Here is a 17,775-nt window from a genome sequence, read left to right as displayed (position 1 = left end):
GAATATGCATCAATGCAGTATGCCATTACAAGCATAATAACATGCTATTTACAATGAGAAAACCACATACAGCCTTGACACTAAACATACACAGTTTTCTGTGAATATCTCGAAAACCGTAGGGTTTAGGAGGACCATTTTTTTTTTGGATGTTGATCTCAAGGGGCCATGTCAACCCATTCCATAACCACTCATTTCATGTATAGCGCCACCTAGTTAAACACAAAAAAGTAAAAATGAGGTGGTGTAATTGAAGGTATCTGTGACCTAACATAGTCAAAACTGCACAAAATTAGAAGTGTAGGATCATTATGACACCCTCTGTATGCACGCCAAGTTTTGTGGAATTCCGTTCATGGGGGGCCACACAATAAATTAATTTACGTTAATATACCATACAGATGTTTTTTAAGGCCCTGTGAAGTGTGTGTGTGTGTGTGTGTCTCAATGGAGAATAAGAGAGAATATGCAGCACATCAATGCAGTATAACGATGAACATAAAAATAATTATAAATGTGTACAATCAATATCTCACTTTATTTCTGGGTCTCCAAAATTTCGATTTTCTTTTTTAGCCAGACAGGTGTCGATCAGGGCAAAGGTGCCCTTCAAGATTTGTGGACCAAGGTCATGAGTGGCCAGGTCATAATTGTCCCAGTTGGCCTCCATGGTGGTCAGGAGGTGTCCCAGTGTCTTCCTGCAAATGTATAGTAAACGTTAAAGTTTGGTGGAGGCATTGTAGACCAGGTTGATTTCCATGACAACAATGAGAATGCAATTATCATGGTCACATACAAGTTTCTTAATTGCCACATAACCTGACATTTCTGAGGTCATATTGGGGTTTGCGCTCTACTGAGTTTCACATAAAAGATACAGCTTGACAAACAGCAAAAATGGATTCTGCAGAAAAAATACCCCATGAAAAGTCTGTTTGCCAACTTTACTCAAAAATGCCCAGGGGTGTCACATTATCTGATATTCAACCTAGTCTACTGTAATAAACGGTCAAATCTAAGCCTTTCTAGTCAAATGATGACTATGTACACAAACACAAGTACCTGCAGTTTTCAGTCTTTGCTATGGCCTCATGTAAACCCATCACCCTCCTCCAGACAGGCCTGGCTGATAGTTGTGATGGGGAGGAACTTTGCTGCCAGGAAGTTCAAATCCTCAGAAAGGGTCACACATTCCTCTACATAAATACAATAGCATATTTACATTTGGATAAATCACAAGAGGAACGTTAATGACAAATATGTCTCAATACACAATCAGATTGGTCTGTCTCGGGAAGCGCTATGGCCAGACACATCTAGATCTTGAAAACTAGTGTCCAGCTCCAGTTATGTTCTGTCCTGGTTTTCTAACGTTACTACAGCTCCAGCGGGGACCGTCTCTACAGACATTCTCTCCCTTTCTGCCCTCTCTCTCAGTTCTTCGTCCGTGTATTCCGGCTCATACAAGTATGATTCGTTAGTAAACACAAATTCCTCGTCGTCATCATCTCCAAAGTCAGAAACATGCTATCTAACGTGGCCATAGTTGTTGATTATTTTGTGCAATTTGTGCAATGTAGGCTACTTTGTTTGTGTAACAATGAGTGACAACGGCAGGTAAATATATTATTTGTGTGATTGTCATGGAAAACGGCTTCCTTGGTAGTCTAGGTAATATCAGTCTGCCGCAGCCTATGCAAGGTTAGTTTAATTTCTAACATTATTAATCAACTCAGACATTTACATCGATAGTCTGGCGTTATAATTTATTTGCCTTGGGAGTGGGTAAGACTGTTTTAGTGGTAGGCTAACACATACCGCTGACGTGTGTAAGCCTAGTTCATGCAAACTCTGCAACTAAGGCCACATTTACACATAGCCGGGTATTTAGAGAAACGAATATTTTCCCCCCTCCGTTTTCAATAATAACATCGTGCACACAACATTGTTTTCAAAAAACTTGTCATTTACATCAACCCGCATAAATACGCTGTCGAAGCCATAATAACTATGCCAAACCTATGGGTGGCAGTGTAGGAAAAGAATAAAGCCATGCTGGCCAATCAAAATCCTCAGAATCGACACCAACGACTAACACGAGCAGTAAAATGCTGACCTCCGTGCGATCCTTAAGCCTCTGCTCCTCCATGTAGAGCAGTTGTTGCAAATGCAAACAGGCCAGAAGCGTTTGCACAAAAGTAAAAATTAGTAGCATCTTAACAGCATCCATGATAATCCTGATCAGTAGCCAAAGAAACTGTAAACATCAGGCGCTCACATGACGTTAAGGATTTTCTGGCGCATAATGTGACGTTTAAGAAGCTAAAACGCCGTTTATCCCTGTTGACATGGCAGCACATAACCGGCGTTATCAGAAATCTCCACTTTGGCCGGAGGTTTTAGAAATAATCGTTTTCTGTGATAAAAACGGGGTTTTGGTGTAAACGAGAGGCCAAACCGCAGGGAAATATCTGCGTTTTCCCTTCGTGTAAACGGGGTCTAAGGACTGGATGAAATGTGTTGAAAACAGTCTCCACTGATAAATATCTCACTTCAGGGCGGGGCATATCAGGGCAGCCGTGGCCTATTGGTTAGCGCTTCGGACTTGTAACCGGAGGGTTGCCGGTTCAAACCCCGACCAGTAGGCACAGCTGAAGTGCCCTTGAGCAAGGCACCTAACCCCTCACTGCTCCCCGAGCGCTGCTGTTCTTGCAGGAAGCTCACTGCGCCGGGATTAGTGTGTGATTCACTTCACTGTGTGCTGAGTGTGTTTCACTAATTCACGGATTGGGATAAATGCAGAGACCAAATTTCCCTCATGGGATCAAAAGAGTATATATACTTAAACTTATACTTATATGTACTTGCTAACCTGGAAATGAGGTCATATTTCCAAAATCCTGAGGTCCTATTTCCAACCCCTTTAATAGGAAGTGCCAAGGCTCTCCATAGACGGGCTCTGGCCAAGGGTACCAGAGAATAGGCAGAGAATGTCTAATAAGGGGAGAACCGCCACTCTCTGGAAACTTCCGGTTTCTGAACTTGTTGCAGTTCCTGTTCTGGTTCTACGTGAGGGTGCTCACAAATAAGTGCAGAATGAATGGAGATCTATGGAGCTGTACCCCTCAAAATCCACTTTTCTTGGAATATAATCTTTTGAACAGAAATTTGAATGTTGCATTCAAAAGAGGGGGCAGAGAAAATACACACGCTGAGTATTATATTCTTTGAGTCACTTATTTATTCTAAAAAGCCTTTCAAATGTGTCAATGACGTCATTCATTAGCAGAAAGATAGTGTGTTGTGGGCAACAACGACCCAACCTGTAAGAAATCAAAATAACATAAATACTCGTTCATTCAACTTTTGACCTATAATCCATATTGAGCTTGCAGAAACCACAATCAAATCTTCAATTTTTCAACGACAACCAGGTGAAAGAGACAAATTAACAGAGGTGGAAAGTAACGAAATACATTTACTCACGTTACTGTATTGAGTAGTTTTTCTGTGTATTTTGTATTTTTAAGTAGTTTATAAAATCGGTATTTTAAATTTTACTTGATTACATTTTGAGTGAAGTATTGTACTTCGCTACATCAAAAATCCCATCCGTTACTTGAGTAAAAAAAAAAAGGAAACGAAACGAAAACGGAAAGGGAGAGAAAAAAATCCACTAGTGCTAATGATCAGCATGTAGCCTACAACAGGACATGAATCAAGCTGGCGCCATGCAGTCTTTCTGAAAGTGATGGAGACTGGATCACGAAATGCATCAGATTGCATCTGAAAGTGTAGCCTAACCTATGAAAGTGTATTTTCCGCTATTCCAATCGGTTGTCTCAGTTTGTTTTAGCACTAATGATTGCGGAGATATTTAAGCAAACACCATGGGATTTCGTGTTTTGACGTTTGTGCTCTCCTTTCTTTGGAAAGAAGTTTATTAGCAGTTGTTTCCCCTCATTTTGATGTCTCTCTTTTTCCTGTTTTGGCCTTTGTTTTTAGTAACCTGACTTGGCTTTCTTGGAGAAAGACATTGCACTAGCAGCGAAACAATTAGCGGTCCACTACTAGCGATGCTCAACTAAATAAACAAAAGATAGGCCTAGACTACCTTATGAATCGTGCAGGCGGACTAAACCATTAGCTCTTTAGCAAGGGAGAGTGAGAGTGACCTTACACAGTTTTCACTATGATTTGTATACAAAATCAAGTCAGTCAAACTTTAAATTTCGTCTGACATTCATTTTTGACATTTAATTTGGAAGTTAAAATATTCAAGTAAAATAAATATATGGTGGAAATAAGTATTGAACACTCTTTTTTTTTTTTTCAGTAATTAGCCTAAACTTCCAGTGAGTCTATTCGAAATTTTCCCCACACATTATATTAACACACATATAAAAAATCCAAACATAAGAGTTTTGTGTATTAAAGTGGAATGACACAGGAAAAAAGTATTGAACGTGCCTACTGAAATTTCTTCAATACTTTGTGGGAAAGCCTTTGTTTGTAAAGACAGCTTCAAGACATTTCCTGTATGACAAAACTTATTGGTCGCAGTATCAGGTCTGATTTTGGCCCATTGTTCTAAACAGATTCCAGGGTTCCCTCTTGTGAATCCTGATCTTTAGTTACTTCCAGAACTATTTAATTGAATTGGCTGCCTTCAAGTCTTTCTGGAGCTTTCTCCGAGTGGTCCTTGCCTCTTGGAATTGACTATCCTTCTGACTCCCTGGTCAGAAATATTACGAGGAGATCCTGTGCATGGCTGGTTGATGATGCAGTGATGTTTCTTCCACTTGCAGATAATGGCTCCCATGCTGCTTACTGGAAGATTCTGATGTTTTGAAATGCATCTGTAACCAGTTTCATTGATATGTTTTGCAACAATAAGGTTGCAAAGGTCTTGGGAGAGCTTTTTGCTTTTATCCATCATGAAATGTTTCTTGTGTGACACCTTGGTAATGAAAAACCTTTTTATAGCCCATCGATATGTAGGCTACTAACCAAGCTTATATTAATTTGCACAGATAGAAAGGATAACTACTCTCTATACAGATTCCAGCTCGTTCCTTCCCTTTCCTTGCCTTAGTGCTTTTTCTTAGCGTGTTCAATACTTTTCCCCTGTGTTATTCCACTTCATTACATGACTCTACTTATGGAGTTGTTCGGATTTTTGTATGTGTGGATTACCTGAGTTATTACTAATGCCTGGTGAAAATGTTGTGCCCCCCCTGTATTCCCTTTTTCACGGGCCCTCTCCTCCATTCGGGGCCCCTATACTTCTCACTTTCCCCAGTGCGATGCCCTTTAATCTGCTGAACCTTCTGCTCGTTTCCAAATATAAAAACTCTCTGCAACTCAATATTGGCCTGCCTGCCTCAGCTGCCTGTGAGGGGCTTTTCAGTTGTGCTGGATTACTGTTCACTGCAAAGCGACCCAAGGATGAGTGCAACTAACTTTGAAAATCAATTACTGCTCAAACTTAAAGGAGAACTCTGGTGATTTTTCACATAGATCTCCATTTCTCAACGTCCTTTTTCAGTCAAGTACCTCCACTTTCGGCCCATATTGCAACACTTTTTTGGGCACTTATCGTGCATCTATTTCAGTAGAAATCGTGTCGCGTGGGCTTCCGACACACCAATCTTGCTCCAGCAGCGAGATCACAACAGATGATTGGCACGATGTCTTCACAGCACACCACATGATTGGCTCAATGTATTTTACAACACACCACATGATTGGCTCAATGTATTCACATGTCAACGTTTTGCCGCCGAAGGGTTGTGATATGTGTAGACATATGATGTGTAGACAACTGCCATATTGGCGTTACAAACTAACCCCATGCATTACTATGGAGGATTTTTTGAGCGCTGTATCTCCTCATTAGAAAGTCTTTGGTAAAACTGGTTGTTCTGGTACCCCCAAAAAAAAAGTAACTAAGTAACTTTTACTAAAAGTACATTTTAAATGAACTACTTTTTACTTTTACTTGAGTACATTTTCAGATCGGTATTTTAACTTGTATTTCATCAAGGTATTGGTACTTTTACTTGAGTACAATATTTTCGTACTTTTTCCACCTCTGCAAATTAAGCTGTCTAGCTCCATAGACACCCATTGTTTTTTGCACTTATTCGTGATCGCCCCTAGCGGAACTGCAACAGATTGCAGGTAAAATGGAGTTAATAGGGAGTGATCCGGCTCTCTGTAAACAGGCTCTGGAATAGTAACTTTGTCTGGCTTTCTACGTCAACGTGATCTTCAGAGGCTAGCCGGGAGGATCTACAACAGACGGCAGCTCATCCCGGACAGACCAGCTACACTCTGCCTGACGTGACTCGCGGGAGATATTGCGGAATTTTGTTTGCAATAAATACAGCATAACCTTCATTCTTACTCATTAAAATGAGCATGATGACTGACAAAGTAAATTCTTATGATGTAGTTTAAATAAACCACTGTTGTCATACAGTTAACAGGCCTGCATTGTAGCACATAAATTCAATATCAAGTGTTTTCCCTGTGTCTATCTATTTAACCAACAGCAACAAATAACAAAATAACAGAATATCCAAACTAGCCTACAATTGTTGCAGAAATCACATATAAGAAGGTGTCCCTTAGATTTTGGTTCATTTTCGCATTTTCCAGCATATAGATAAATAGATACTTTATTGATCCCCAAGGGGAAATTCAACATATGGAAGCAGCATGAGTAACCTGTCAAAATCGACATGAAGAGATTCCTCCCAAACCGCCCTATCACGTTATGAGGGCGGGTCTCCGTTGTGCAGACTGTGGAAAGGCTCCCATGATATTTTAAGGTCGTGTGACATGGTGACAGAAATTGGACAGGATTTCTAACCAGATTTCTAACCAGTATGCATTGCGTCCATCCCAGTATGCACTGTGTTCAACCCAGCATGCATCACATCAAGTCAGATCTGAGCAGATCTGCATCAAGTCGAAAAAGCCTATTCTCGACAGTACGCGACCAGGGTAGGAATTTCACGACGACCATGGCCGTCGTTGCCTCCTGCGTTGACCATCATGCCCCTTTGAAAATCAGAGGTTTACAGGCCACGGTGGCCTTGGTGCCCCCTTCTTTCAATAGTCTGCTTTGCGTCCTACTAATAGCGATTTTTATTTAACCTTTCACAAATGTCTCCATCTCCTGATGACTATTAACAGAGAGAAGAACAAAAACAAACATAGAAAATAAGGAATAATAATTTAATAAAGTTAATGTAGTATACCATTATACTATGCATGAATATAATTGTGGAAGGATTACCTTTTTCATGAACATGACCTAAAATAACACTATTATCAAATAACACTTTGTTCAAACGTAGGGGGTAAAATGGCCTCCTTATACAGTACTTTACAGTACAGTACTTTCAGAATATACATAGAATATAGTACAGGCCAAAAGTTTGGACACACCTTCTCATTCAATGTATTTCCTTTATTTTCATGACTATTTACATTATAGATTCATCAAAACTATTAATGAACACATGTGGAATTATGTACTTAACAAAAAAGTATGAAAACATACGTCTGATATTCTAGTTTCTTCAAAGTGACTTTTTTTATTTAATACCATATTCAGCAAGCCATAACTTGACATATATTCATCTGTGGGCCAAATAACTTTGTATTCATTCATAGTTTTGATGCCTTCAGTGAGAATCTACAATGTAAATAGTCATGAAAATAAAGAAAACACATTGAAATCAGAAGGTGTGTCCAAACTGTTGGCCTGTTCTGTACATAGATACCAAATTCGCCTTTATAGGTATCAGCCCATACTAACTCTGTACCGAGTCATATTGGCCTGTCATTAGATAGATAGATAGATAATTTATTGATCCCCAAGGGGAAATTCAAGGTCTCAGTAGCATACAGACATCACACACAACATGCACTTACAGCAGAAAGGGTAAATATAAGTATATACATATAGCAAAACTCCACTGTACAATAGAGACAGTAGAAGATAAGAAAATAAAAACTAAATACTAAATATACTATATAAACACATAGCCTAGCCTACTATTGAACTTAAAATTGTGTGACTAAGAAAACAATAAGTTGTGCATATTTAAAAGGGGGGTAATATAGACTTTTATATTATGTACTTTCAGAATAGGATAGCCTACATAGATGTTTATAGGCATACTAAGTTCGCTTGTAGGTACCAGGCCATATATGTACGAGTCACATACTAATTTACACATTCTGTTGTGACTCGGTACAGAATTAGTATAGTCTGGTACCCACAAAGGAATTTGGTATAAATATCTATATATTCTGAAAGTAGGCCTACATGTTGTCCATTTCATCCCCTTTGAAATGTTGCCATCTTTGCTGCCATCTTAAGGGAAAAGTCCGTAGGAGTGCCAAGTGTGCTCTGGAAATTTCGTCGCCGTTTAAAAAAAAAAAGATGGCAGCAAAGATGGCAACATTTCCGGAAAGGTACTGGCTTGATGAAATTCATTCTGGACTCTCTATCCGACCACATAAAGACCTCGGGATACTTCGGTTTGGCTTTAGGGACCCTCTACTCACTACCACGTAAGTGCAATGTTGTTTGGAACTGTAGAAGAGGTATAAAAATAGCATTTTGTAGCGGCGAAATGACATGCCCTAGTCACTTCCACGCTAACGAGCTTTGACTAAAAACGGTAACATCGAACTTTCTCAAAACACATCCGAATGACATGATTTGGATGTCAACTCAACGTATGTACTCCCAATCATCCGTAAATCGATCTAAAGTGCATTTTACTCCGGATAATTCCTTTAAGTTCCCTCATTTTGCTAATTCCAGTTAAACGGCCAGAACTGTTTCGAGTGTACTCATTGTAGAACTGCTTTCAATGGCCGGACTGTGGCCGTAACACCACATACTCATAAGTTGCATCTTAATTTATTCTCACATGAATGCACATTCCCTACAATGTCTGTGGGAATAGTTTTAACAAGTAATGTGTACCAGTTGGTTATGTTATACTGACGATATAAAGTTAGCCAGTTAGCAACCTAATGATGCTACCATCGTATACACAGGGTTCCTACGCAGTATGGAAAACCTGGAAAAGTATGGAATTTGATTTTAGTAATTTCCAGGTCTGGATAAGTATGGAAAAAAGACACAAGGGTATGGAAAAATATTTGTGTTTCCAGACTATTGCATTTGCAGTACTAATCACTTCACTCAGGTCATAATGAACCATTCCTACTGTTGTGTAGTTTAACTGTCAGTCCCCATCGTCAGGATACAGCTATGGTACAACTAAGATACAACTAAAAATGACCCAGCTAAATGGACGAATATTAAGTGTCATTTTTTAATTCAAGTCCATACCTTTGTTTTCACCGAGTTATCCCAAACCAGATGTGGCCGCAATGTCGAGAATATGGTCAGAAAAATCTACCGAGAAGTTTAGAAATTTGAGTATGGAAAAAGTATGGAATTTTGAAATGGAAAATGTGTAGGAACCCTGTATATAGCTTCCAGAGAAAGTTGTCGTCAACACTGGGCAATCAAGGGTGAATTAGGTTGTTAGCATACACTGGGCAGTTAAGTAAACACAATTTCTTTAACTTATTGTGTTCGGAAACAAGCAGAACTCCACCTGAATGTAAAATGAATGTATAAAGTCTAGTGAGTTCGCCCATTGACTTCCATTGTGTGATGTTAGCATGCTTTCCCCCTCATGGGGGGCGGCAGAGCCCGTTTACGGAGAGCCGGATCACTCCCTATTAACTCCATTGTACCTGCAATCTGTTGCAGTTCCGCTAGGGGCGATCACGAATAAGTGCAAAAACAATGGGGGTCTATGGAGCTTGACGGCTAAATTTGTCTCTTTCACCAGGTTGTCGTTGAAAAATCAAAGATTTGATTGTGGTTTCTGCAAGCTCACTATGGATTATAGGTCAAAAGTTGAATGAACGAGTACTTACGTCCTTTCGATTTCTTACAGGTTGGGTCGTTGTTGCCCACAACACACTATCTTTCTGCTAATGAATGACGTCATTGACGCATTTGAAAGGCTTTTTAGAACAAATAAATGACTCAAAAAATATAATACTCAGCGGTTTGTATTTTCTCTGTCCCCTCTTTCGCATGCAACATTCAAATTTATGGGCAAAAAATTATATCCCGAGAAAAGTGGATTTGAGGGGTAGGCTACAGCTCCATAGACCTCCATTAATTCTGCACTTATTCGTGAGCGCCCTCATGTGGAACCAGAATAGGAACTGCAACCAGTTCAGAAACCGGAAGTTTCCCGAGAGTGGCGGTTCTCCCCTTATTAGACATTCTCTGGGGGCGGTAACCTTTCCGAACGTCTTAACCGACTGTATAGAGTGTCCCAGTGACTTCCGTTTTACTTCCGCTACAAGGGACCTCAAAATGAGTTCGCTTTGCCATGCATTTCTATGGCGATATTATAACTATTTTCTGGTCCCGTTTGAATTGTATAATGAATGTGACATATGATGTGTGTCAATTTTAAATATAATTTTTCATACGAAGAAAACCACGATTCATAGCGTATAAGTTTGATGGTGGCAGGTTTTGTGCGGGGCAGCTTTGTGAACTACAGTTCTTCGCATAGATATATATACTGACTAGATGTCGCCTTGACTACTGCTGTTCATTGGAACGAATGCGCCAATCGAGACGCCATCTTGCCGCGGTGATCCACTCCTCTATAATGCATTAGCGTCAATCTAGGCAAAGATCTAACAAAAATAAAATCACCATAAATCGTCAAAATCTCAAGCAACTATCTAGTTTTTTGGGTTGTTCCAACTGACAGGCATGTGTTTATGGTCCAGTCTAGAGAAAACTAAGCTTTTGACGATAATAAAGATACATTTTACCCGTCTAGCCCCATAGACTCCCATTCATTCTGCACTAGCTATCGGCGGCCCCTAGAGGAACAATGAGTGAACTGCAACCAGGTTTGTTACAATGAAAGTACACAGGATCTCCGTAGACAGGCTCTGGTTGAGGCCACATACCTCTCGTCTCGTTGACTCATGTAAGTTGTAATCTCACCAGAAGTTGCTGTAGATCTGTAGAACATTTACTTCTGTGCTTTAACATGGTCTGCTACTACATAGGCCAGTCGTTACTTTTAAAATCATGGGTCAATGCTTTGGGCGAACGAGATGTAGCTTAATTCACAAATGAAAAAGCCATGAGAAAGGTGATTTTCTGACGTTTCAACAATGAAACCGAGTTTGCCATAATTGTGAGAAGTTCCCAAATTTGCCGCTAATCGCTAAAAAGGTTTTCTATCGCTGGGGATGGCCAAGCATCGCTAAATAGGTAACACTGACAATACGGGAGAACTAGTTTAGAGCTTCAGATCCCCGCTCCAAGATGGCGGCGGTGTTGACGCATGCTGAGAAGCAGAAGGCGACATCTAGTCAGTATATATATCTATGAGTTCTTCGCTGCTCTGGACGCGAATTAAATACGTCACTACTGGCACAGACACTCTGGGTAGACATGGCGATTTCTCTTCTCCACTTCACCACCTTTTTCCAAGGGCAGGAAAAGAGCATAGATTGGGGAGAAAACCACTATAAATCGGGACATGTGGAGAGGTTCTCTTATGCCAACGGAGAGATTGTTGGTGTTGTCCACGCCAGCCGCAGGGATCGGAGTTACAAGGCTTCGGTGAGTAGAACTCCATTAGCTAACTAGCCTGTTAGCTAGCGTCGAAATAAAGCTAGCAGCTAGCCAAAAGAAGCTCCCACAGAGAACGTTAAACCAGAGTAAACCTTCAGGGGTCTTCAACCTTTTCTCCTCTGACAGCTACTACAAAATCAACGTGGTAGAGAGCTACTCTATTTACTATCAGTATTATTGATGCAGTCTTACATACAAGAATCAGTAATACCAGGCAGGGCAGGTTGTTTGAATTTGGTTTCATAAAGAGATTTACATTTCCTTTGGCCCTTTGGCGAGCTACTCTTAAGCAGGTGGTGAGCTACTGTTAGCTATATCCAAACCCATATTCAGATTGAGATATGTATTGTCAATGTTGAACACAGTTAACAACGAAATTTGTTTGGAGCATCACCATCACCACTGGCATTCAAGTATATCCTACCCAATATAAAAATAAATCCAGATAACCTAATGAAAATAAATAAGAATAAATAATATAAATAACATCACACAAACTGCAACAGTGCTAGTGCATCTGCAATAGATGGTAAGTATTGTACAGTGCAGCAATGCAGTCCACTTTGAATTTATTAATGGTGGTTATGGTAGAGTAATGTAAATAAGGGGGGTTGGAAGTATGTGTGTGTAGGGGGGGAGGCAGGTTGTTCATTGAGCAGTCTGACAGCCTGTTACAAAGAACACATTTCATTTTTATACACAAGTTGCTTGTTGTAATCCACTTAGTTAATCAATACGTCTACCCACTTCTTGTTGTTTTAACAGATCACCCTGCGAGACGATGGCAGCATTTTGAGGTCCTCATGTGAATGCCCAGTGGGGGATTTTAAATGCAGCCATGCTGCAACGCTTTGCATTTTTGCAATGCGTGAACTGAGCGGCACCGATGTGGAGTGTCAGTGGAAGAAGGCTGTGGTGAAACCTCGGACGCTGCCACTGTCTGAGCTGTATCCCCAGGAGGATGAGACATACAACCCTCTTGCCAGAGACATCACTGAGGAAGACGTGGACTGGTTACGGTCAGCACTTTGTGGGGTGCAGTGTGGGATGACATGGCTGTTGTCACCAGAACCAGAGCCCCGGCCCCAGCAGCAGGCTCTTCCCACTGTAGCTCAGCTGGTGAGGGAGTTCAAGGGTCAGGGAATGGAGAGAGTCCTGGCAGCACTAGAGCTCACTGAGGAGCAATGTCTGGCCATCCAAACTGCCACCGTGGGACAACGAAACAATCCCGAATGGCAGCGGCACAGGCAGGGGCGGTTGACGGCAAGCAACTTTGGAGCAGTTCTGTCTCGGCGGTCTGCTTCTCCCGTACCATCCCTACTGAAGAGGCTGCTTGAGGGACAGAAATTCCTGAAATTCCTCTGCACTGATTAATGCTCTAAGGGCCAATAACGCATGGTTTCTGTTATGATGTAATGATTTACTTTTCTTTAAATTAATAATGTTCTGCTTTGATCCCCTTCTCTCTTTTAAATCTACATCTAAACCCCCCAACCTGGACAGACAGACACAGACACAATTTTCAGGTAAAGTGTGGATTTATTGGTAGTAACTGGATTTATTCAAACCATTTATTCAAACCACTCTCCATCCTCACGGAAGGGGGGGGGGCGTGAGAGCTGCTGCAAGCAGAAAGAGAGCTGCTGGTTTCTCTAATTAATGGATGTTGCAGGTTCACCAAGGAGCAGCACAGCTGGATCAGCACAGTGGCACAGCCTCGTAGGTGGGTGGGGATCTTATTAAGGATTCGGAAATCCTTTATCCGTGCGTTGGCCCTTTCCACATGAATTCGGTTCAGCGCCACTTCCCCGGTTGCCCTCACCTCGCCTCAGAGAATTTTCCCCTGTTAAGAAAAGGCGGGATATTGACAGAGACACCTTCTGGCAAGAGGTCAGATATTAAAAAGCCTTTGTCTGCCATGATCATGTCACCTGCCTCCAGGTGCTCCAGTAGGCCACACTGGGCTGTAATGGCCTTATCTGAGGTAGATCCCAGAAACAGCGGACTACAGTATGTAATCACGCCATTAGGGGCAACGCCGATCAACACTTTGCAAGAGTGCATCCCCCTGTACGCTGAGTACATCAGCTTGGCCCTGTCCATCTCTTTGGGAGCGACAACCTTGATGTCTGTGCAGTCTATAATCATTCTGCAGTTGCTGGCTGAGGGTATAAATGAAGCCGGCATACTCTCCCTGTTCTTCTGCAGACTGGGCACAGTTGCCATCATTTTCCCGAAAAGCACCTGGTGGAGCAGATGTATCATTGTCTTCACCACATTCGCCACTGTGGTACCACTGCAGCAGAACAGCTGTGCCAGGTGCAGGTTGGTGTAGTTCTGGCGTAGCTTCATCAGTGCCATGAAGACCTGGCACTCTATGGTAATACTTTCCCCCGTCCAACCTGCTGCATAAACGATGGAACCCTCAAATCTCTCCACCAGACCCACCACCCAAACATGGCCTTGTCAGGTAGGCCAGTCTCCATTCGGATGACCTCATCCGAAAGGCCTGCTGGATGGTAGATGGGTGGCCTTGATAAGGAAGATGGGACCGGCTTGGAGTTTTGGGCCACAATCTCGTCAGGATCCAGTTCCATCTCGACTTCCATCATCGAGTCTTGGGCCACACCGTCCTCTGGCTCCATCACTCCTTCAGTGAGTCCCTGGTCAGGATCCACTACCACCTTGCAATACTGTAGGTATGGTCTTCAGGGGATGACTGGGTCGGCTGGCTGGGGGTAGTAGCCTTTGACCACTGGAAGACACTTGGGCCATCATCCCTTCCATCTGGAAAATGGCAACCACACACCCTGTCGTTGGTATTTGGCTCCCTGTCAGCTCGTCTACAAAACAAAATGGGTAAAAACATTACTGGTCATTTCTAGTGTTTGTCAGTGTCACTGTTGTTTGTCCTATGTTGTACTTGTCTGTGTTGTTTACTGTTTTTGTTCTCTCTTTTAAATAAACAGCAAAGATCCTAGTTCAATCAGATCTTTATTCATGTTTCTTTGAGTATGCCATAGGCAACTATTCATTAACGCTGTGTTATATCATGTTTGTAGAGCCTTATGTGTGCGTATAGTTTTGCTTTCCCCTTTAGACTCGTGCCAGGACGGTGGATATATCATCCTCACCATGAGTTGCGTCATGGTGCCTTCCAGTGGTGTGCCAGAAGATGTATCCTATTCATTGCTTCTAGTTGCCATAAACAGCAAAGACCACAGTTCAATCAGATCTTTATTCATGTTTCTTTGAGTATGCCATAGGCAACTATTCACTAACACTGTGTTATCATGTTTACTGAGTGGTGTCAGTCCGATTTTAGAACCTTATGTGTGTGTGTGTTTGTAGTTTTGCTTTCCCCTTTAGACTTGTGCCAGGACAGCGAATATATCATCCTCACCATGAGTTGCGTCATGGTACCTTCCAGTGGTGTGCCAGAAGATGTATCCTATTCATTGCTTTTAGTTGCCATAAACAGCAAAGACCACAGTTCAATCATATTTTTATTCATGTTTCCTTGAGTATGCCATAGGCAACTATTCATTAATGCTGTTATCATGTTTGTAGAGCCTTATGTGTGTGTATAGTTTTTCTTTCCCCTCTAGACTAGTGCCAGGACGGCGAATATATCATCCTCACCGTGAGTTGCATCATCGTGCCTTCCAGTGGTGTGCCAGAAGATGTCTCCTATCATTGCTTTTATTTGCCACAATGACGACAACAATTTGGCAAAATGAGCACAATGCGTTTGGGCTCTACACTCATCTTAAGTATGATGACCACATGCTGCGGACCCCAGTTTGAGAACCAATGCTGTAATGTATCCTATTCATCCTATTAAATCATAATTTGAAAATAGTAATGCAATGTAAATTACTTGTTATTTTGCGCATTGGTAATAAATACATGTGTGCTCTGTTAAAAGTCTGTTTGTTTTTCTATATACATTTTTACCGCCTCCAGTTAATATTATTCAAAGAAAGACAGCTGGAGATCATTACAGTAAACTTAATTTATTTGAAATGGTGTACAAATCCAAGGAGCTGATTTGCAAGCAGGACACTGGAAGAGGGTACGATGGTGCTGAGGATATGAGAATATAGAAAACAAACCTTGATTAAAAAAAATGGTCAAACCACACTTAAAACACTCAATTTGAAAGCTACACTGATGCATTGTTGGTGTGATTGATGGTTAAATAATAATATGCATGAAAAACTGTAATAAAAAAAATCACACATCATTATGCACTAGGAACCACCACACAGCTCTCCTATTGTGTGAAATGTTCTAGACATGGGGTGGTGAATTATATTTAAGAAAAAAGAACTGCTGATTGAATTAATAGAACACGTAACCTGAAAAATCCTGTGTACATCAGTCCAGGGTGGGGGGTTCCAATGTTCCTGAGAAAAGAGAAGGGGATCAAAGGATAACATTAGTTAAAGGAAAGAGTAAATCCATTTTCTTGGTTCATTCTTTGTAGACTGATTCACACTCGTTTATATAGTAAATCACTAACAGAAATAATTTGTGTCATTGGCCTTACTTAACTGACAGTCTAGAAGAATTTCTTGCAAGGCTGGCTGCCAGTCCCTTTTGACTTCAAACTCTCCCTGATCTGTCTGATTTTGATTTTATTTTTTTGTATATACATTGTGTAAAATTACAGGAATGGATTAAGGGGATACATATGTTATCATTACTTTCTCACAAACTTTTATCACTACATTCATCTCTTCTCTGAAATCATTGCCTTTACAGTCAGTTGAAACAGGGGAACTTTAGAATTGTGTGGTTTTCTCCGATCACCTGGTCATAAAAATATGACTAGTGAATATCTGATTGCTACTAGGAGCACAGACTTGAAGGTCTTCAATTTGAGCGGGACAGTACTCCTGTACTCTTTCATGCTAACGTGTCAAATTGAGCAATCGTGCATAAAACACCTGGATCATCACACCATGCAGAAATCCACACAATAGCAGAACGTTCACTCTTTTTCTTCCAACTGTGTAGTAAGGATATGGATGTACTGAAACGATGAGAATGAAGGCTAAACTTGTAATGTAATGTTAAAGTTAGCTTAGCAGCTACTCCCATTGTTAGCCGCTAGCTGACCAGCAGCTATATTATATTTTATAAATTCGCTCAAAACATATATCTTACCTGATCCGTTTTAGCCAGAGAGTCTTGGTCCTTGCATTTCCTGGAAAAACGGAAGAAGGAACAACCATTCCTGCTGGAATGGGCACATTGAGGGACAAAACACACCGGCATCTTGTTAAATTTATCAATGCAAGAACGAGTGACCATGCGACGTCAACAACGCGACGTAGTCTTTTTCATGTTTGTTTTCGCTGCAGCTTTTATCTGAACAACAGCACAACAAACGGTCAAACGTTTTGCATGAAAAAACATCATTTTAATTTACAAACAACATATTTGCTATCAGGGACATGAAACGACTGGGACCAGAAAATAGCAACTTTTCTCTCATAGACACCCATGCATTTTTTCCGAGCCGAAACAATCTTTGCCGAAAGGACCCATGAAGTCTATCGGAAGTGGCGTCACTGGGACACTCTATACATACAGTCCGGCAACTAGTCATGATCGTGGTTACCGCCCCCAGTTGCCGTGGTTACCGTGGCTGAAAAGCCCCCGAGGGGGAAAACATTCGTTTCGATTGCATGTAATCTAATGGAGGTGCACCGGCTTGAGTACACAAAGCACCTATAAAAATATTAAATCTTTTAGCAAACATCACTAAACGGCACAAACACGTTTCAACTGAGAGATATTACATTACATTACATTACATTACATTACATTACATTACATTTGGCTGACGCTTTTTAACCAAAGCGACTAACAACATGGTAAACAGTAAGTTTTTAGAACAATTCTCACAATTTTAGGACAGTTTAAAAAAAAACATTAGAGTACAGTAAGAATAAGTGCGTCGGTGAGTGCTGTTTTTAACAGTTACTTGTCAGTTTAAAACGGCTGGTGAGTGCTAGGATCAGTAAGACTTGTTGTAAGTG

General features: G+C 41.1%; 1 protein-coding gene across 1 annotated transcript; it reads left to right on the top strand.

Moving 5' to 3' along the window:
• The first annotated feature begins 11,542 nt into the window (after positions 1–11,542).
• Positions 11,543–13,521, top strand: LOC125297694. The gene is made up of 2 exons (XM_048248145.1): positions 11,543–11,713; positions 12,491–13,521. The coding sequence occupies exons 1-2, from the start codon at positions 11,543–11,545 to the stop codon at positions 13,097–13,099; spliced, it is 780 nt and encodes a 259-aa protein (XP_048104102.1). The 3' UTR covers positions 13,100–13,521.
• Positions 13,522–17,775: the final 4,254 nt, after the last annotated feature.

This window comes from Alosa alosa, chromosome 7 (genome assembly GCF_017589495.1).
Source record: "Alosa alosa isolate M-15738 ecotype Scorff River chromosome 7, AALO_Geno_1.1, whole genome shotgun sequence".
Lineage (NCBI taxonomy): Eukaryota > Metazoa > Chordata > Actinopteri > Clupeiformes > Clupeidae > Alosa > Alosa alosa.
This window is presented reverse-complemented; position numbering and strand designations above follow the sequence as displayed.